The 21,934-nt window shown below is 35.5% G+C and overlaps 1 protein-coding gene across 6 annotated transcripts in view; it reads left to right on the forward strand.

The window, feature by feature from the left end:
- Positions 1-21,934, forward strand: part of EML5 (EMAP like 5) — a 115,626-nt gene that overhangs the window by 62,189 nt on the left and 31,503 nt on the right. For 3 of the 6 annotated variants that reach the window (XM_065635382.1, XM_065635381.1, XM_065635380.1), the window contains exons 15-28: positions 1,244-1,349; positions 2,548-2,641; positions 4,555-4,655; positions 6,419-6,621; positions 7,709-7,820; positions 8,841-8,968; positions 9,708-9,849; positions 11,642-11,794; positions 12,641-12,772; positions 13,792-13,880; positions 14,711-14,887; positions 15,796-15,997; positions 17,604-17,730; positions 19,326-19,340. In XM_065635382.1, the coding sequence (XP_065491454.1) occupies positions 1,244-1,349; positions 2,548-2,641; positions 4,555-4,655; positions 6,419-6,621; positions 7,709-7,820; positions 8,841-8,968; positions 9,708-9,849; positions 11,642-11,794; positions 12,641-12,772; positions 13,792-13,880; positions 14,711-14,887; positions 15,796-15,997; positions 17,604-17,730; positions 19,326-19,340 (1,781 nt within the window). The remainder of the gene's footprint in view (positions 1-1,243; positions 1,350-2,547; positions 2,642-4,554; positions 4,656-6,418; positions 6,622-7,708; positions 7,821-8,840; positions 8,969-9,707; positions 9,850-11,641; positions 11,795-12,640; positions 12,773-13,791; positions 13,881-14,710; positions 14,888-15,795; positions 15,998-17,603; positions 17,731-19,325; positions 19,341-21,934) is intronic. The other 3 variants (XM_065635378.1, XM_065635377.1, XM_065635379.1) reach the window with 1 other exon arrangement.

The following is a 21,934-nucleotide window of genomic DNA, read 5'->3' on the forward strand; positions in this document are numbered from 1 at the left end:
AGGACTTGGAAGATTTGATTTGATGTTTCAAGGGTTTAAAATTATTATTTTAATGTTATTATTATTAATAATGATAAGAATAATCATCATTATTATTGTTGTTATTATATAATAAATTGGAGAACATGTGAACTGCAATTTCTAACAGAAATAAACTTTCGCTTCTAATGCCCTTAATTTGTGTAAAATTGTTTGAGATTAACATAAATCTGCAGGTCAGTTTAGAGATTAAATACCTAAATTTAGGAATTGATTCTATTTAATTTTCGAGTAGTAAAAACTATGAATAAAAATGTGCCTGGATTTACTATATTGTAAAATAGCTTATGCTATCAACAGCAAGATGCACTCCACTGTATACTGGTTTATATATATACACTATGTTTTGATGTATACTGCATTACCTGCAGAAATTAGGTAATGCAGTAATCAAATACCCCGTGCAACACTGGTTCCGATTATCCTAATAGTGGATGATACCAAAAGCCATTGTCACATATAAAGTTTGTGGAAAAAAAAAAAAAGAAATTGATGCTAGTTTTCTTCAGTCCTGCCCCTGGTCTTAAACACAAGACAATGTTCTGGTTTTGCAGCCTCTTCTTGTGTAGTGAGGTACAAAACCTTTGGAATAGCAAATAATATTGTAACTATTGACTAATAATACTTGTACATAGCTGAAAAGAACAAGCCATATTTGATTTCTTACCAAGTTCTAGTTACCTGCATTAGTGCCATTCTAGTGGAGATGACTCCACTGGTGTCAATGACTTAGAATCTGACATGTGGGCACTTGTAATGACACCAGAGAGCAACAGAAGTCACCTTGATTTCTGAAATGTAGAGTAGCTTACATACTAGCAATAAAAATAACCTTTTATTTTTAGACAGGGAATGATTGATAGAGAATTGATGGAATAAATTTGCCACAGTGCAATCAATGAAGGTTGTTGGGGTTTTTTGGGGTTTTTTTTGTTAGAGAACTCTATTGTAAGTTTAGTTAACTGTGATTAATGTCCTTAAGTTCTCTGGGGGGAAGAATGAGCCAACTGAGGAATGGTATTTGTAAAGCAAGCAAAGGAATAATATATTGCTAGCCAAACAGGTAACACTAGGAAAATTTTATCACTGCAAATTTTTTCAAATACTTCTTAAAGTGTTTGCCAATATTTTACTTTTAAACAAAGTAAGTGTGTGAAGTAAGTGAGACATGAAGAAAAATGGTTATAAATATGTATACTTTCAGGTTGGTCGAGATTCCTCAATACACATTTGGGATACAGAAACAATAAAACCACTTTCAGTATTAAAGGGCTATCACCAGTACGGTGTTTGCGCTGTTGATTTTTCAGGTAATAAGTATTTATTTGTTTATTTATATACAATTTTCCTTTTATGTATGAAAATACAAGCTGATCAGTTCTAATGAGGAATTCGGAATTCCTTTACATTGAAGATTTTGTATTGAAAGTATTGTGCAATTATCAATGTCAAATGAGACTGTCTTAAAGTGCTCGTTCACTAAAAAGAGCCGTGGAGTCCTGTGCATCAGGAAAAGCAGGAAAAGGTTCTGTGCCATTTAGTAGCTGAGCTGATCACTTTGGAATTTCAATTGGTTGTATGAGGCAGGTGAACAGGTCTTGAGTGATATGTCTGCATTTACAATTGTGTTGGCAGATTTTTGAGCAAACTGCTCAGGTTTTTTTTTTTAATCCTGCAAGCCAGGTGGGTAGCACACTGATATATTCAGAAAGTCCCATTATGGAGTTGTTCTAGGCAGAAAATCAGCCTCTCTCTCCACCTTATACTAAGATAACAGACTGTCAGTTAAATCTTTTTGCACCCCAGACATGGAATTATTGTACCAGTTTTAAATTTACTCTTCTCCACTGGCTTCTACTCATTCTTTAATGGTTTGGATTTACTAGTTAGGATCTCTAACCTCACAATGAAGATGCATGATCACAAAGATGAGTAGTTTGGGGTCTTGGATGCTTCTTACCTCTTTTTGGTTCTCCTTTTTCAAGACACAGGTCTCAATTCCCAAATTGTGGCATGGATGCGTAGCAATTTCCAAGACGGGTACATGTCAGAAAGTTGTTGATCATGAGTGAGCACAAATAACTTCTTTCTTGGAGGTTAATGTGGGATACATGTCAAAACTCACGCTATTACTAACTTTAAGGGTGTTTCGTAAACTTCCTCGTATTGCTAAAGTGCTTTCCTGTTTAGAAATGAGCAGGGATTTTCAGTGTGAACAGAAAATTCTAAGTTTAGAACCAGGGATGGAGGTTTTTGTGCATCTATGTCAATTCAGCAACTAGCTGAACAAAGGATTTGATACAAACACAGAGTATCTAAGTGCAGTTTTCAGATGGAGTAACTTGAAGTCCTAAATTCCATCCACCACTCAGGTTTAAAAGCGAACAGATGACAGATGTCCCTCTAACACTCTAGACACATTGCCAGGGTCTGATATTCTTTAATATGGTTTCTTGTTATTGCAACATAATGTTATCTATTCTCTTAATCATACATTTATTTTTCTAGCGGATGGGAAGCGATTGGCTTCTGTTGGAATAGATGACAATCACACTATTGTACTCTGGGATTGGAAGAAAGGAGAAAAGCTTTCAGCAGTAAGGTAGGAATTTAACTTTGTTGTGAAATTTGTATCTAGATTAAATGACAGTATGCAAAACATATTCATTAAAGAATAATAGTTCTCTAATAAATAAGCAATTTCAATCACTTAAGTGATACAAGCGATACCATTTAGCACAGCCTTAAAACTTTCTTTGGAAGAAAATAAATGAAGTTCTAAAAGAATCAACAAGAATTATTACAGTGACAGCTCAACTGGTGAAGAAAGAAGACATAGAAGTCAAAGTTTATTTGCATTTTTTTGATGTATTCTGAAATAATTGCTTTAAAACTCTCTCCATGCACTTCTGTTGGCCCTCCCAGAGGTGCTGATGTATGCTCTGCTTTTCCAATCTTTTTTCATCAGAGTTCATCTCTTTCTTGGGATGGTAGTTTGCATTCTTTTTCACAGTTCTCTTTTCTTTAAGGTTCTTTCCTTTTCCTTTCTGAGTCCCAAGCAGCCTGATCTAACTTTGAAGTCAGCTCTGCTTTGAACAGGAAGTTGGACTAAATAACCTCCAAAGGTTAAATATTTTGGAAGTTTCTTTGGCTCTGCACAGATTATTTTGTATACATTTATTAAATAGAGTTTTAATCTACAAGATAGAATCTCATTTCTAATGTTGAGTAATGTTTTTGAAACCTTTGATTTTGTTGTTTCTAAGGATCTATTGCTCTAAATAGGGCACTAATGTGAGTGGGTTTCTCCCCCACTCTGTCTGGATTCAGTACGTATACTCTAAATATTGTTCTAAATAGGTTTGAAAGGGATTTATTATTCTCTGCAGATAAAATTTAAAAAACATCAATTACCTTTTTATCCCATAAGTTCATTATTGCTCTTCAATGATATTTACTCTCATGCTCTTTTTAAACGTCCTTTGAGTTTCTTATTCACTGAGGAATGAAAATCGTCAATAGATGATGTAGGTAAAGAGATGTACTCCCTTCCCAGTTATTTTTCAGAAGCCCAGTTAGCTTGGCTTCTCTGGAAATACTGGTTTGTGCCTCTCATTTTTTGGCTTTTCATGTTTGGGGTTTTTTTTTGGCGTGGTTTTTTGTTGTTGTTTTGTTTTGTGGGGGGAGGGGGTTTGTTGTTGTTTGTTTGGGGGTTTTGTTTGTTTTTTGTTTTTTGTGGTTTTGTTTTGTTTTGTTTTTTCCCTGCTTTTTGCTACTGGTTCATTTAGTGGTCTGAAAATGACAGAAGGTAAAAGATTATTGCCACTCCTGAACAGGGAGCAAAAATTAGGGATTAGAGGCTCTTCTGCATTTTAAAGAAAAAATACTAGTAAGCATTTCTTTCCTTGCATAGATAGCACATGTAGTTGAAAGCTGTTTTTCAGACCAAGGCATTGGTTTTATAGAAGCATAGTAAGCAATCTAAAACACACAACAGGTTTTAATGTTTTTAGAAATAAGGGAAATTTCCATTTAAAATTGATGTAGCAGCATATGTTTTATTCTAACAAGAAAAACAGAAAAATCAATTAAAAGGTGGATGAGAATGGCAATTTATTGTCAAATGAGAGACTTATCTTGTTTAAAAGATATACAGCTTCACACCTTTTAAGTTTTATTATGAGCTGTCAGAGATCTCAATGCCATATACCCAGACTCTGGACATCTATATTCTTTTGCGAAGAAACCTCCACCAATGGATTTCTGAAGTAACGGAATCAACTGCTTTGGAAACCGAAGGGTAATGAAACTACAAGAGGGCTCAGGATGTTAGTTCTTCGGCTTTCTTTCTCCTTATAATAAATTCTTGTTAATGATTTATAATAAGTTATTGTTAATGATTTGGAAGTAAGTGTTAGCAAGGTAGAGAAGGTATATGTTAGCAAAAAAACCCAAACCTATTTAAAAATATGAATAGTTATATTTTTATTTAAAATATTTTGCTTTACATTTCAGGGGAAGCAAAGATAAGATTTTTGTTGTTAAGATTAATCCTTATATACCTGATAAACTGATCACAGTTGGAATTAAACACATGAAATTCTGGCGTAGAGCAGGTAAGGAAACTTTTCAGAATTATAGCATTTTCTGTTACTTAAAGTACAAATACTATATCTTTTAAAGTCAGTTTCGTGCATCAAAAGCAAATGTTTCTCTGTCTATCTCTCTAAGGTAGCTTTGCCTTGGTAGAAATAACATTACTTGGCATTATGGCAGTAGTGGGAATTCTATTTGAGATCAGTTTGCCATGGAGCTGGAGCTACTCAAATAAAAAGGACCCTGGATTTCCTACTGTCAGTTTTTATATCTAATAATAATATAACACATCTGAAAATGTTACAGAGCTGCTCTAAAATCATAGAACCGTTTTTGGAAGAAAGACCTTTACTATATGTATGTTATGAAGAGACATGTGCCAGTTGAGACCTGTTTAGATACCTCTGAAGTTGACAATTAAAACCCAAGATAAGCATCTTGCTTTATCTGCTTGAAAAATTTTTGAAGAGTGAAAAATACATTACCTGATATTAGTGTAAACTTAATTATCTCAAACCTCAAAATGTATATAAAGGCGTATGTGATATGGAAGACTAGCTTATCTGCTAAGAATGTTCTAATTATTCATGCAGAATTTATTCCATCAACTCAGTCCCTGATAAAGATTGTGGAAAGTCCGTGACCAAAAAATGATGCTAGTTTTCTCAGTTCTGACTCCACTAGAAATTAATCAGGGTTGTCTGAGAGCAAGCTGTTGAAGTCTATATAAATTATTAATTTTAACAATTGTGCTTGCTGTCTATGGAAAGAACAAAGTGCGTCAGAATGCTTGCTGAATAAAGTACTATAATTTTTTTAGACAGAAATCTTAACTATGATAAAAGCCTGGAGATGGTGATTTTGAATACAGAAAGGAAATTGTTTAAAATGCTTATTTTCTCTGTGGCATTGCTCAGTCAGCAGGCGTCAGATTTCCCTGATGTTACAGCCCGTCTGTGCGAACCTGCCGTGGCGCCCTGGCCAGGCAGCCACGGTGTCAGTGTGAGGAGTAGTGTCTGTGCACCTGAACAAATGCCAGGGCACCGGAGCAGGTGCACTTGATGTGAGAAGTGACACCAAAGTATGTGCTTGGGACCAAATTTTCATCCATGCCAAGCGATGGCAAGCAGGTTCAGAGGCCTTGCCTCTGTAAGTATGAGAACAGGACGATGTGTCGGATCCTCTGGGGCTTCTGTGTTATATCACATGAAGTTTCTCTGAGGATTGTGAAAATAAGAATCTTACTTTCTAGTGAGAAGTTAGTATGTTTTATACCTGTCAAATGATTTTAGAGATGATATTTTGAAGAATTTTAAAGTGTATATAGCTGTAATATTTCTATTATCCAGAGGCAAATATAGCAAACCTCTAAAGTAAAATTACAAACACTGTCACTGGAAACATATGAAAACGACGGGATGTCAAGAATTAAACAAGTTAATTTCAGTAAGAATTTCTGTGAACTGTGTGGTAGATGTTAAGTTTTTTGTTTAGATGCAAGTTTACAAATGCACTTTCTCTTTGTTCTATGTCCATGTGGGTATATGTACATATTCAAATCCAGGTTCAAGCAGTAAGTTGTAAGTAAGGTTTGCTTGTTTTTTTTCTTGAAAGATGCCAAATAGTACAAACATTTTATTTTGTGAGAACTCTTCTCAGGCTCAATTTTTTTGAGATTGTGGGTAAACCAGAAGAAAATAACTTGTTGCTCTGAGTAAGGTTATATAGGTTTTGGAAAGTAATTCTAAGCGAACATCTGATGACTTGTTTTTGCTTGAAACAGGTGGAGGACTAATTGGGAGAAAGGGCTGCATAGGTGCATTGGGAAGAACCGATACAATGATGTGTGCAGTGTATGGCTGGACTGAAGAGATGGCGTTCTCTGGAACTTCCACGGGGGATGTGTGTATTTGGAGAGATGTGTTTCTCATAAAAACTGTCAAAGCACATGATGGTCCTGTGTTCAGCATGCACGCATTGGAAAAAGTAAATAAACTGCACATTGTTTTTTGATGACTGGACAAAAAAGTCTTTGAAGTTAGGCCTTTCCCAAACTCGGGAATTCATGACGTTATTTCCATAATAGAAAAGCCTTGTGAGGTCCAGATTCAAAATAGTGTTTTGTGCATGTCTCTATTTCTTGTTATGTAGCGTGCTGTTTCTCAAAACCTTGTGGTCCAATGGCATCTTATTCAGTAATTTTCATGACCTCTTACTAAAAAGTTAATAGTAACTCATGATAAGTAAAAGTACTTTTTGATTTAAACATCCATAACTTTAATGGATTATGTGAGCTTGTGAGAGAGGAAAGAAGATGATACTCTCACTCTGTTGTGCTGTATTTACCATCTACTTGCAGAAGCATTCAGTCTGTAGATCACCAAATACTCTGTCCTGATTCTCAACTTCTTTTGACTCAGGAAAGCCTTTAAGCATATGCTTAAACGGGAGAGGGTGTTCCAGTTAGATATTTGAAGTTGTGTATATGTTTGTGTTTTGCTGGGTCGGATCAAGTTATTCCACCTTCTGAGTTTCAGTATAGTAGCTTTGGACAAAGCATATGTTATTCATGTTGCACAAAGCAACTTCTCCAAAGGAAACTACTAATTATTTCAATAATAAGTATACTTGTTGCTTTATTAAATAGCTGTAAGTGATTTTTGAAGACAGAATGGCACAAATATGCATATATTTGAACAATTTAAGCAGTAACCAAGTTTTTGTGAGTGGTACTAAGTTTGGCTTGGAGTAATGAGGTGAAACGCCAGAGGGATATTGAGGCTAAATATCAGGAAAAACATTTCAGTATGTCAGTTAAATTATCTTTCTAATGTGGTAGAAGCTTATAGGTTAGAACTTTTAAATCCAGCCTGTGTACATGGACTGTGCTGCCTTTGTCAGGAAGAGAATTCAGTCACTTTGTTGCTCCTGATCTTTTCATCTTTAACATCTGTAGTTCTGTGCATTACAGTGTTGTATATAATCCATTTTTCAGTATTGCCAGAAATCACTGATAAATTAAGGAAGTATAATAATGGATTATGACTTTTTGTTTGTTTGGTTTTTTTTCAAGGGATTTGTCACTGGAGGAAAGGATGGGGTAGTAGCTCTCTGGGACGATACCTTTGAACGTTGTCTCAAAACCTATGCCATCAAAAGGGCTGCTTTGGCCCCTGGGTCTAAAGGTAATGCAGACTTTATCCTATTTTTTTTATTCTGTTTAAAATACTTTTTTTAGAAAACTCTATCTGTGGAATTGCTTTACCCAATAGGAGGAAGTCCACATTTGACATAACCAATAGCAATAATTACTTTGTTTTAAGCTTTATTGATTCTAAATAAGGAATTTTTCTGTCAGGAGCAGAATGGTATGTTGTAGAGTCCGTTTGCACATTTGGTGGGTGCAGATCGTATTTACTCTTTTATCTGCCTGAATTAATTTATTTAACCTTGAGTCTCTTACCACCGAGGTGTTATGTTGTTGTTGTTTGGTTTGTGGTTTGTTTTGGGGTTGGTTGGTTTGTTTGTTTGTTTGTTAAGTGTTAACCAAAGGACAGCAGAGATCCATCATGCGTGACAGTTACTTGGGAAGACAAATGCCATCAACTCGGAACATCCCCCCCTTCCTCCTTCTTCCCCCAAAATATATATTGAGTGTGATGTCACATGCTATAGAATATCCCTTTGGGTGGCGTGGCTCAGCTGTCCTGGCTGTGCCCCCCCCAGCTTCTTGTGCACATGGCACAGCGTAAGAAGCTGAAAAGTCATTTACTACTTAGCAACAACTAAAACATCAGTGTTTTACCAACATGCTTCTCATACTAATTCCAAAACACAGCACTATACTGGCTACCAGGAAGAAAATTAACTCTATGCCAGCCAAAAGCAGGACAACCATAAATGCCAGCAATATAGTACTATAGTTGATATTTCACGTGCACATTCTTTTCACCAAGATTGACAATGATTCAGGCTGGTTAAACTTCAAAGATACTTGATTGAGAAGAAAGATTAGTGTCAGCTGGGTAGTTGCTAAATACTCGCAAATGAATCCAAACATGTAAGTTCTTCCATGCAGGAGTATGTTTTTACTTGTTTACTACTGAGTATCTTTTTCTACAGTGAGAATGTAGTGTGCGTATGTATGAAAAATCCTCTCTAAGGCGTCTTTGAGAATCTTCTCTTCTAACATTTTAATGTTCTAGGTCTCCTCTTAGAAGATAATCCTTCTATACGTGCCATATCTTTAGGACATGGTCATATTTTAGTGGGCACAAAGAATGGTGAAATACTGGAGGTAGATAAAAGTGGACCAATAACTCTGCTGGTTCAGGTACATCTTTAAAATCTGTCAAATATTGCATACCACAAAGGCTATTTTATTCTTCAAGTAAAGACTGTTGTGAAATAACAGGCATTTTAATTACTAGTGAAGAAGTTACTTTCATTTCATAGATTTTTAATGCTAGAGTAGACCATTATGACTCCTTATTGAGAAAAACATATCACAGATTTTCATGTACTAATTTGTTCAGCAAGTTCATATTTTGAAACAGACCAAGGTCTTGCTTCTGTTTAAAAAAAAAAAGTGTGTGAAACAGTGGATCCTCCACCAAATTCCTTATTAACTTTTTCTGGGTATTAATTACTCTTATTCTTTTTACGAAACAGACTGCATTTCTTAACCTTGACCACAAAACGGGTTTTTTACATCATGCCATCTTATGATTTTCTTTTATATAACACTTAAATAAAATCCGTGGATCTTTAATTCACACTTCAGAGTGGCCAGTGCAATATGTAAAGGACTAGATGTTTTTAAAGAATGTTTTAGAACCTAAGGTAAAGGAACAAGTCTAGATGTGCATGAGGATTATTTCTCTGGTACTAACTACTGTAATTTGCGCTTATACTGTAAGTATCAGGGTGAGGTTTTCTCCTGGTGTTCTATGTTTTGATTAATATCTTTCTTTACATGGATGTTCTCTTTTTTTTTTTTTAACTTTCTTAAATGTATTATTTCATATTTCAGTTTAAAATACAAAGTCATCTGATTCGTTGTGTTTTTTCAGGGTCACATGGAGGGGGAAGTTTGGGGTCTAGCTACTCATCCTCATTTGCCTATTTGTGCCACTGTAAGTGATGACAAAACCTTAAGAATATGGGATTTATCTCCCAGCCATTGTATGTTAGCTGTTCGCAAATTGAAGAAGGGTAAGATGCTTAGTATAAAAAAAAGATTTAACCCAATTCAGTTGACATTTACTAACACTATGAATCTTTCAAAAGCAAGACTGAATAAATTTCATTGTTTGTACAAATTATTTATTGATGCTATGTTCATGAGTTATGTAGCCCTTGAAGTAATGAATCTGTATGAAAGATTTCTATGTAACATTGTTCTTAAGATTATATGCAGTTGTAACATATTTAAGTCAGTGAATTTAAAATAAAATTTGAGCCAATTGTTGTGTTGCTTATAGCATTGCAAACTTTTTTGAACAGCAGAGGACTTCAAATCTAGAAGTTTTTGGAAGAAATCTTAGACGTAATTATGAATTTATCCTCTTTGTGAACGTTAGAAGAAGAATCGAGAATGTCAAGGAAAGAACAGTAATCAAATTCTTACTCGTTCTATACTATATAAATAAATTCTATTTTGGCAGATGGAAAGTCTGTTGTGACATCGTATAAGGAAATGTTTTTTAGGATTAGACCAGAATGGCCTTAACAAGCTTTTAGTGATATATTTGCTTTGCTAGACAAAGAAATACAATAGGCTTCGTCTGTTTAGCGTTCAGCAAGGCATTTTCATCCAAACCTTATAGGAAGTTTAGCTGAAGATGATTTGGATTGATAAAGTAAATGTAGGAAGACTCATGAGCTGGCACAGGCAGGGATTAAACAAAGTTTCAAGCTGATGAAATCTGCTCAAGTCTTAAAGCTGATATTTCTTAATATTTGTAAGAGTAGTTTTGGCAGTAAAATAAGGTCGGTGATGACTTAATTTGCTGATGAGACACATTTGGAGATGCTTTGGTGAGCTTAAAAATCAGCTGCATACTGTACAGCAAGAGCTGGATACTTCTGCAGACTGCAGTAATGGAAATGAGATAATATTTGGTAATTAAAAAAGGCAAGACTCTGACTGTAAGAAAAATGTCTGTGTAGCCTGAGGAGCAGAAGGCTCAGCATATTCTGTTTGATTGCATAATGACAATTATGTGCAATAGTGAAGTATTTTTCCAGGACATATTGAAGTATTCGTGTAATTTACAAGAGACTAATGAGAATATTTGTGGCGTACACGTCTCATCTGTGTTCAGCCGAACAAAATTAAACTGAAAATTGAGTGTGGAGAAAGAGGAGCTGCAGGATAATGAATGAGAAGTTTTGTGATGGAGTTAGCTAAATAAAGGATTACTCTCCACAAGCTGATCAGAAGAAGAAATAGTAGGGAAAATATTTACGCTAATGGAAAAATCTGCCATGGAAACAAATCTATATAAGCTGATCAAAAATAAATTTAGATTAGAAATTTAACTGGTTTTCAAATGAAACTTGACATGTTCATTAAAGGGATTATATGACATAGTGACCATGACAGCAAACAACTGAATTTCTTGAGTCCAGAAGGTCTTTTACAGCTGTGTTCTCTTTACCAGACCAAATGGTAACACACAACTGGCACCAGATACTAAGCAGGAGAGCAAATTTAAAATTTATAGATGATAGTAATTAATCTATGTCACTAATTAAGAACAAATGTCAATTAATATGCAACTAAATGTAGTCTAAGATTCTGGAGTTGTGTACTTGTTGATTTGCCAATAGCTTCTGTGTGCTATCACAGGTGTAGGGTTTGTAAATGATCTTGGCAGCATCTAAAAATTTCATGAGACTATAAACTATAAGAATAGATTTCCTTTACTACTGGAAACATAAAGCTAAAAGAGGGATTATACACTGTGAATGTACCTGAATGCCATTTCTGTATTCCTCATAGGAGGTAGATGTTGCTGCTTTTCTCCTGATGGAAAAGCATTAGCCGTTGGTCTGAATGATGGAAGTTTTTTGATAGTTAATGCAGATACCCTGGAGGATCTAGTCTCTTTCCAGCACAGGAAAGATGTTATTTCAGAGATCCGATTTTCTCCCGGTAAGTGATTTAAAATTAAGATTTTCATATCAAGGGTTTTGAAGCCAGCTATATAACCTTTAAAAGATAAAAGAAGTAAAGATTTGTAGTACTCTTTCTTTCACATGTAACAAATAAGTCAGCAAGATTAATATTAACATTTTGAAAAATACCGGGTATGAAGTCCTGTGTTGCTTATTTAAGGATGAGATTATTGGAATAGGTTTGCTCACAGTAACCTGAATGCAGAAGTCAATTTTGAATCATGAACATCCAGCAGCCTCCCTGGGTCCCTCAGGTTCCACTTTGTGAGCTGTCTAAGTTTGGCTCCTCACTGAGGTTACTGTGAGCTGATGAGAATGCTTGAAACTGATGTGCCAGAAAGTTCTGGTGTCTTCTTTTTTCTTCTTTTCCCCTCTACGGTTCTTAGCACTCCTAGTGAGGCTGGTTTATTTCAAACAGTGCAGCTCTTACTTAGGAACTCAAATGTGTGGCCTAAACTAATACTACTACTTCAGTGAAAATACTCTTCTGTAGGAGAAATTTGATGCAAATAACTGATACCAGGTCTCATGCAACATTACTTTCTGGTTACCTAAGCCTTACCACTCTGAGTGCAATAAATGTTTAAAATTTCATCAAATAGTTTTATTGTTTGAGAATGTAACGATGTAACGGTTGTGTATTTAATACTGATTTTGATTGCGTGATAGGAACCTTAGTCTGTCGGGGACTATGTATAAATTAGCAAGCTCATTTCAAAGAAATCTGAGTTGCGTATAGCTAAATTCCAGAATGTACTTATGTTTTATATACAGAGCACTACAGGTTTTGAAAATGTCATGTGTTTCTGCTAATGTGTTTTAGGGGCTGGAAAGTACTTAGCCGTGGCATCCTGTGACAACTTTGTAGATATTTACAATGTAATGAGCAGTAAACGAGTAGGAATCTGCAAGGGAGCCTCCAGCTATATCACACATATGGACTGGGATGTAAGAGGTAAGTAGCATTCATCCTAAAATTCTGCTGGCAGATTGATTACATTATAGACTAAATACAGTACATCTACAGTATGGATTTATAGTATTGCTGACAGATTTGTTTCTTCAGTTTAGGAATATGCTTACAGCATCTGAATAAATACAAACCCATAGTTTTAACTGCTATTTATATTTCGAATTTGTGCAATTTGAAGTAAAGCAGGTTGTCTCTATAGATTAGTTCGTTTGGGGGTTTTTGTACATCTTCTGTGTTTATTGTTTGACTTCTACTCCTTGAATAATGTACTGAATAATGCAGTTGCATCCGTAGCTGAGGAATCTATATCCTTGTCAAAAATAGCAGAAAGACTGGTTTTCCTGTCTTCCTGGGTCTTAGTATGTGATCAATTTGAATACAAACTTTAGTCTGATTTCATACAAAAGCAAGACAGTGGATTTGTGCAGTCTATCAGTTTCTGCTCTTATTCCTCTACATAATCACTTTTGAAACTGTCCGATTTAACATTAATTTGCAAGAGTGTTGTAAGTTAGCTTCCTTGAAGAATTTTGAAAACAGGAAAAAGACAGAAACATGCATGAGAATTTACCTCACAAGAGAAGCAAGGGCAAGCAGAAGTCAGCTGCTTGGAAGCAGCCGTTGACCAGACAGCCTGTGGGCTTCTCAGTCCCAAGAACAGGTGCATACTGGTCAGCCAGTTGTCACAAGGAAGCTCTGAATTAGAGCCAGTACATTTTATCAACCATCTGATGGGACAACCACAAACAGGAGAGAAGAGCAATGCATTATGACAGTTTTTGAAGAGAGGAGGAAGGACTGTGAATGTAAGGGGTCAAAGGCCTCAGATCTTCAGAAGGCCATACTTCCAGATCCACTGTTTATATAGGCATCTTTCTCCAATGGAAACAATTTGTATAATGCTGTTAGCAAGAAAACTTTCAAACTACTTTTTTTTTTTTTTTTGGTAAAGTGGAATTTTCTATTTAATGTTAATATACAATATATAATGTGTTTTATAGGGAAGCTCTTGCAAGTCAACACTGGTGCTAAAGAGCAGTTGTTTTTTGAAGCTCCTCGTGGGAAAAAACAGACAATTCCTAGTTTGGAGGTGAGGCGATAGTCTGCCTTCTGAACTTGTTTGCAAATTAGAGTTATGATACAACCATCTATACCACATAAGAGGGAATGATATATAAGATTATAATTTTAACTGGTCTAATGAAGAAGCTTCTGTTTAGCCATTTGCTGTCCTTTATACTTTTTTGCAGCCTGTTCAATTAGGTAATGTAATCAGAATGAGAAAATACACAAGAGATACTGCATTTGTCTCTTTTGTTAAAAAATGGACATTGAGCTGACTTATGCACTCATAAAAATCTCACTGGGCTTCTGTATGCCTCTTTTGGTACCTAAACACCTTTGAAAACCTATTGCAAATTACTTAGCCCTAACCTTGCTGTGGAAGACGTCATGTCTATCTTTAGATAACAATACAATACAGTATATATAATATACATAGGCAAGGGTAGTATATTGCAGCTATGATATTGTTTTATTTTCTCAGTTGTAGAGCATTGTCATAGGGCAGAGAAGGAAAATGGATACTTTAAAAATCATATTTTCAGTGAGATTGAAAGGCAGTGTTGAAAAACGAAATTTATTTTCTGTAGCCTGAAAAGGCAGGTAAGATCAAAATTTTTTAAATATTTCCAGAGATTTTAGAACTGGAAGTTAATAGAGATAAAATTAAGGTTCTCGAATGAAATCTGAATAGTCAGAAAAAAGCGGTTAATATGTTAAAATGTTGGTTAATATGTTAAAATGTTTTCTTTTAGATGTGGTATGTCTTTCAGTGCAAGGTGTGGTTCTTGAAATCAGGTATGGAACAAAACTGACTGGGAAGCAGCATGCTCTGTCTCAAACAGGTTGTTTTTGTAGGTAGAGAAGATCGGCTGGGCATCATGGACAAGTGTTTTGGGCTCTTGCTGCGAAGGAATCTGGCCAATAATTGGTGAAGTCACAGATGTAACCGCTTCTTGCCTCACTAGTGATAGTAAAGTATTAGCCACAGGAGATGATTTTGGATTTGTGAAGCTATTTCGATACCCTGCCAAAGTAAGTAATTTTCAGCTGTTCATTTAGATGATTGGTTAATAAAACTGCCTTTTCAAAACCAGAAGTTAATCATTCAGAACAAAATAGTGCTTTTATACTTTTGTCCTTATGATCAAAGAAGGCATTCAATGTTATGCTGCAATTTGCAATGCATTGAACTTTCAGTTAGTAAGAATGATCCTTCCAGGTCAGACTAAAGTGCCATCTCAAGTACTGCGCTGTCACTGACTGTAGAAAATGCTTGCGAGTCGGACAGGCACTGTCTAATAATACCTTAGGCATTAATACCTTCAGTGTGGTTTTCATCAGTGTTGTTTTTAGCCACTTAAGCTCTTGTTTTGGAAGACAGTGAACATTTCTTCCTCAACTCATTTCATTCATGATTTTCTAGACCTTCAATCTCTCCAACCTCAGTCATTTTTCTCTAAGACAAAGAACTTTAATGTTGTTTACTCATGCATCATAGAAAAGCCATTCCAAAAGCACTTTATATTTTCACTGCTCCTCAGAACCTTTGTAATTTTCCTGCATGTTTATCAGTAAATATTTTGAATATTTTGCCATGCTAGGGATAGTAACAATGCACAAGTGTTTCCTCAAAATATTGTATGTGCATTTGATTCTTAATCTGTTAGATTATTTTCTCTCTTAGGAGAAATGATTCCATGTTTATTGCTGCAATCTGTTCATAAACAAATTCTTGCATGCTTGGTATGGAAATATGGTTAACATTTCATGAAGTTGCTATAGGAGAGGAACTTGACAAATCATGTGATACATACAAATGCAAAACAGCTAAAGCGTAAACTGTAAAGAAGTTAAGAACATGTTGTTGTGCACTGGCAACTTATTTCACTTTTATCTAGCTGACTGGTTAAATTTGATCTGTGCCTTTTCTCCTCCCTTAGGGAAAGTTTGGAAAATTTAAGAGGTATGTTGCTCACAGTACCCATGTAACAAATGTCCGTTGGACCTATGACGACAGTTTGTTGGTCACTGTTGGAGGAGCAGACACCTCTTTAATGCTGTGGACTTATGAGATGGAAGGACATCGGGACAGCAGGCAGTGTGACAGTGAAGAGTCTGATCTAGATTCTGAAGAAGATGGAGGTCAGTAATAATTTATAAAACTAGCTGGATTGTGCTATCTCAAGAAGACTTTATTTCTAAATTAGCAGCTTTCCATTAATAATCAGGTTTTATATATGGTTGTTTTAGTGAAATTTCTTTTTGCAGAAAGGACCGATAAACTGTTGTGAAGAAAATGATAATGAAGTGTTTGACTTGCTGCTTTGAGTCGGAGTGTATAAAAACACTCTTGACATTTTTAAATGAAAAAATACTAAGTGGCAATTATAGGTAACTTCCAAAAATCTATACAGAAAAATACATTCATGACAGTTTACATTTGGGCACTAATTCTAATGGAATTATGTTGAAATCTGTATAGTGTGAGATCATAGTTATCTTGATGTTACAGCATCTGTTTCCATAACATGAAAGCATAGTAGACTGAAGTAGACTGATATTCATATATGGAACAATCTCTTGCAAGATCATAATATCAGTAGTTATAAAGTGTTAATTACATTTCATATAATTAATTTCTGTTGGTTTTGCCATACTTAATATTTTCCTTTTCATGTTATAATTCTGAAGGCCTCCAAACTTGCTGTATCTGCTCCCAAGTGCAATTTTTCCTCCTTGTCAATTCTTGAGTCTTGAAGCATTCTTAAACTGTCACTGCTACTCTTTACATAGTTCTGTGTAATAAATTAACTTCAGTTTTCACTAAAATCTGCTAAACGACCAAAGAGATGCTTTAGATATTAGACGCATATTAAATATTCATTGGAGAAGAATTTTTATGCACTTACTGCTGAAAAGTATTGAAGATTACATCTGCTAAGTAATTTAATTGCCTGCAGGAGGACTTGGTCAGCTTCAGCTTTTGGAATCAAAAATAGCAGTCTTCAGACCTGTTAGCACATCTTTGCCCAATAACCTTCCTTAGGCTCTGGTACTTTACACAGAACCCTCTTAAGCTGTGTGTTCAAAAATTCTCTGAAAGAAAGAGAGGTCTGTTAAGCTTTGGAAGAAAAGACATTGACGTATTTTTCCACAGAAGTTTCTCTTCATCAATCCTATTAATTTCATCTAGAGTTAAGAACTATTTATAAAGTTGGCATTAGTAGTTTCGGTCTTTGAAAAAAAGATTGAAGGTAGATAACGACCCTGTCACTATTTAGCCTTTTTGGTATGTTGACTATAGTAAACATCATCTTGATGTGCCTGACTGTTCCTATGCATTGTGTAGGAACCCTGTGCAGACCTATAGATTCCATCCTAATGGATGGATTCTGAAATTGAGGACTACCTGGTGCTAAATCTTCCGGAACTTAACAGCAGGGCCTTTGTTAGTGACCCCGAGTTAAGGCCAACCAGGCAGAAATGGCGTAGCTTTGAATGTCCCTTGAATCTTTGTTAATAATTTTTTCCACAAAGTTACTGCAGAGAATTTTTTTCTTAAAATGTCTTTTATTAACAATGTTCATGATTCCCAGTTGCTTTCTTTCTGTTTTCTATTGATGTTACTAATAATACATGGTATAATTGCTCTTGTGCTCCAGTACAATGTTGAAAGCTGCACAAATTATGATTTAATTTTTTTTCTGCTATCTTATTTTTTTTTGATACTGTTTACTCATTTTGTTAGGTTATGACAGTGATGTGACAAGGGAAAATGAAATTAATTACACCATCAAAGCCTTATCAACAAACATTAGACCAATGTTTGGAATTAAGCCTCATCTGCAACAAAAGGAGCCAACTTTAGATGAAAGGTAATTGCTAAATTACAGTTCTAGCCAAGAAAGCAATCTGAAAAGATGATTAACAGTAAGACATAATTATATTGGAATATTTATACATCTTTAAAGTGTATGTGTAAAAAGAGTGGAAATATTTATTTGAGAAAAACAAACAAGCAAACAAACTTAAGAGAAGCCTTGCCTAAGGACTAGGCTGTACCTCTTTTTCAGAGACCACAAAAACTATGAATGATATATGTATATGAGTATGTTTGGGGAATTTCTTGAGGTAATTGAGTTCTTTGCTGTTATTTGATAATATATTCTTTTTGAAACTTAAATACTGAGTCGTGTCTAGTGGTGTCATTGTAGACACGAACGTGTACATTTGTTTTGTTGAAAGACAACTCTCAATTGTTTGCTTCTGCTAACAAGCTAATCTGACTAATTCATCTGTAAATGCTCCTTGCATTGTTTCTGCCTCCAGATAAGTTATACCTTCCTTTGAAAAATTCTGTCCACAGTGGTTCTGCAGTTTCTATTAATGAGTCTTAGAAAATGAGGTTGATTGCTTTGCAGTGTTAGTTGTATTGCTTGGTTCACTGTCATATGCTTTCGAAGAGAAGAGGATGGGGAACAAAGTAGAATAAGACCAGCTGGTAGAGTAGATGTGAAATAAGAAAAAGAAGTTATAGCCACGAGAACATAATCTGTTGCAGAATCTGCAACTGAGCATGGGACCCTGGAAGTTGTTTGTTGTCAGCAAAATCCATGTGGACAGTGTAGGTGAGAGAAAAGGGAAGAAGGATTCCTAACACAATACATGGCAATTGAGGAACGCTGGTATTAAAGAGCAGGCAGAGAGGAAAACACAACACAGTATAGTCAGGAGTAAGGATATAGAGAAATAGCAGATTGGAAACTTCCTGCAGAGATGTGAGGAATTCCATCTACAATGCACATGCTTCTTTCCGCAGCCAAGCTGGCAAATCTGTGATGCCTTTGTTCAGAAACGCAGCCTGACCTTTGTGGTAGTTTTGTTGTTGTCTTTCGATTTTAGGCTGTGGTGCTGAAGGAGAGAATGGATGCCTGCAGATATAGCTGTGGCTCCCTATCTTGCATTTAGAATGAGAAATGGTCTTTCTACTTAATAATTAAATGTATTCGATGTGGAAATCAAAGAGGAATTATATGCATGGTATCAACAATTTGGATTTATATTTACTCTTGTTAATGAAAGCTGTGATTAAAGACTTTTTTAAAAATGAAATTCTAAACCTCTTTTATTTCTTTCAGTAATTTTTTCTGGAATCAGAGTGATTTGTTTTTCAGTTTCAAATAAAATATTAAAGAAAATTAATTCTATAGTAAGGTAACTACGTTCAAAATACATTAAAGTTCAGGAAAAGATTTCATTGCCTGCATTGTTTAAAGGTTTGGGGCCTTAAAACTTCCAAGAAAACTTTTAATGAAGAATAAGAACAGAAACTGGTTATGGTGTGCATTTTAACTTCTGTTCTGCCCAAGTTAATATTGTGTAAGTTTGGTAAATGTTTTAGTAGTTCTACTTTAATAGATATTAATTTCTATTTTATTTTTATTTCCCTTTCTTTTTGCTTCATATGAAGGCAGGGGGTAGTGAGGTAAGTTCATTTACACCATGTCCAGATCAAACGCGTTTTAATAACTTACGCCGCTTGGGAAAGTAGTTATATTTTGAAATAGAAGTGAAGCCTTTGACTCTTTACTATTCAATAGTAGTTTGTTAATGAGTAGAAAAGGGATAAGAGACAAAGAGTAAGCCCTGTTCTCAGTCTGAATAGACATGAGTGAATCCTAAATAGAGTATTTGGGAGGAGGTGATTAAATCTCATCCTCTTTTCCTCAGTAATTTGAAATGGCTAAGGAACAGCTTGACTTAAGTATAGTCATAGAGCTTTCCTAACTTCTTGTGAACTTCTGTAAGACTATATTTCAGTGTTGGTGTAGAGGTCCAACATGGAATGAAAAGCGCAGGGGGGACATTGCAGAGATGCCTGAAGTGGCTATACGAGCAGTACCACCACGTCTGCACCACTGTGCTTGAGCTAATGAAGCTTCAGGGACAAGAGGACCGTAACTGATTTGGCAGCAGCATTTTAGCAACGCACCTGTACTACTTAAGGATCCGAGCTGTGAGATCTGCAGAGCATTAATATGACATGCAGAGTCGCTAGCTCAGGCGCCTGCATTAGATTTTGCACATACTCATTTTGGAATATATGCATACTCAAAACCATGCTCTTACGTTTGTAGGACAGCACATCCTTAGGCTGTAGGCCACCCTTTAGACTTGTAGACTGAGCTGCCAGGTCACTTGGACCTACACTGGTTAAGAAAGAGAACCCCTCTTGTACCTACCTGGACCCTGTTTCTGCTGTGATGGCAGATGATGGAATTGTGTTGATCTCTGTGTATCCTCATGCAGACAACTTGACGTAATCAAGAAAGCCACCATCTTCATCTAAATTTTAGATCATACCACTAGCAACCTTTATCAAATTAATTCTGGTTCTGGGCTTTTAAAAAAATGCATATCTGTAAAGTCAGTGTTTCCGTGTAAGTTATATAGAGCATGTATAACCTATACAGACTTTTCTTCTGTGTTTGTTCATTTACAGGTATTTGGGTGTACTGCTCAAAGTATGGGTAGTACATCTGTGTCATTCTGTGTTAAGCATAGGCTTGTTATAGTGACTGCCAAACATTAGAAGAGATACATTTCTTGTATTAATAGCAACTTTATTGGAGTCCATGTATTCTCAGGATCACAGGTACACACCAGGGTAGAATGTGCTTCTGAGAATGTCTTTCAATTTTCACTTTTTTTATCAAGGATATTCCTTACCGGAAAGTATCTGAACATCTTTTACTGTTGAGTGTAAGAAGTTTAATTCTCCATAGGAGAAAATGGAGATATTAATAAAAGCTACCAGATAACTGAACTGTAAGACTACGTATAAAGGCCTTAAAGACCACATCTAAAACATAGTTAATACTTAAGATTGTTGTACCTGGCAGCTGAAGTGGAATTCATAAACCCTAGCTGACTTGTGAAGTTCCCTCTATATAGAAGGAATATGATTTTTTGGTATCCAGAGTATTAAATGAGATAAGCAAGAGAACACTAAAGGAAGAAGCCTACCTGAGATCTCATCTGTTTTGTACTTCTGTCTCACAGAAGCTCCTCTATGAGGCCAGGAGTTGTAGTCTAAGACTGTGGCCTGGATATAGAGTCAGAAATTACTCAACTATGTACCAAAAATTGATCCACTGGAATTATTTTGATTCTAATATTATCAGAAAGGTGAAGTTGATCTCACCTTTTATGTTTTAAGTATTAAGATGATGTAGGAAATAATAGTTTTAGGCCACTTAATCTATCAAAAATTCAAACACACATCAAATACACAGGTGGGTCAAAACAGCACCACTCCTTTTTACTAAAGCAGAAAAGAATGAAAGGATTCCTGGGGTTAGAAAGGGAGAATAAGCAGAAGAGGGTGCAAAACACTGCAGTCTGGTGGGTAGGTAACTTCTGTGTGAAGTATGGAACATGAGATTCTGCTTTGGTGTAGCATAATAATTTCCTTCCAGTGACCCTTAATTCAGAATGTAAATGCAATTCCCAGAACACGAATCTGAACAAAGGACTATTTTTGCTCTCTGACAGAGGTAGTGTCCTCCTCTCAGTTTTCTGGTTTTGCTCATAAACTACTTTTCCTTGCAATAGCAGAACTTTTTTAAAAAAAATGTTCTCCCCTTCACAATAGCACAGTTTTACTAGGATCAGGGGACATTTCTGTTCCTTAATCATTTTCATGGCTAACACATTAACTTGAGATGATTTACATCAATTCATGTTTGTAGGCAGCACTGCCTTTATTTTTTCCTTCAGGATAAACATGATTTTCCCCACTTTTTCTGTGACCCTTTTAAAAAATTATTATTTCTGTAACAATCTCAATAATTCAGTATTCAAAAGAAAATAATAAGGTAAACATTTTTAAGCCTTAAATATTTAGGTCTGTTTTATCTACTGCTTGAGACAGTCGGAGAAGAGAACAATACATGTTGTAAAGAAGGATTTAGAAATAGTTGGCTGCACACCAAGCCCCAACTTCCAGGCATAACCATTTGCAGTTTTATTGCATGGTTCCTATAATGAAAAAGCAACTGGATTAGTGTGCTCTAGTAC

Source organism: Caloenas nicobarica, chromosome 5, assembly GCF_036013445.1.
Source record: "Caloenas nicobarica isolate bCalNic1 chromosome 5, bCalNic1.hap1, whole genome shotgun sequence".
Lineage (NCBI taxonomy): Eukaryota > Metazoa > Chordata > Aves > Columbiformes > Columbidae > Caloenas > Caloenas nicobarica.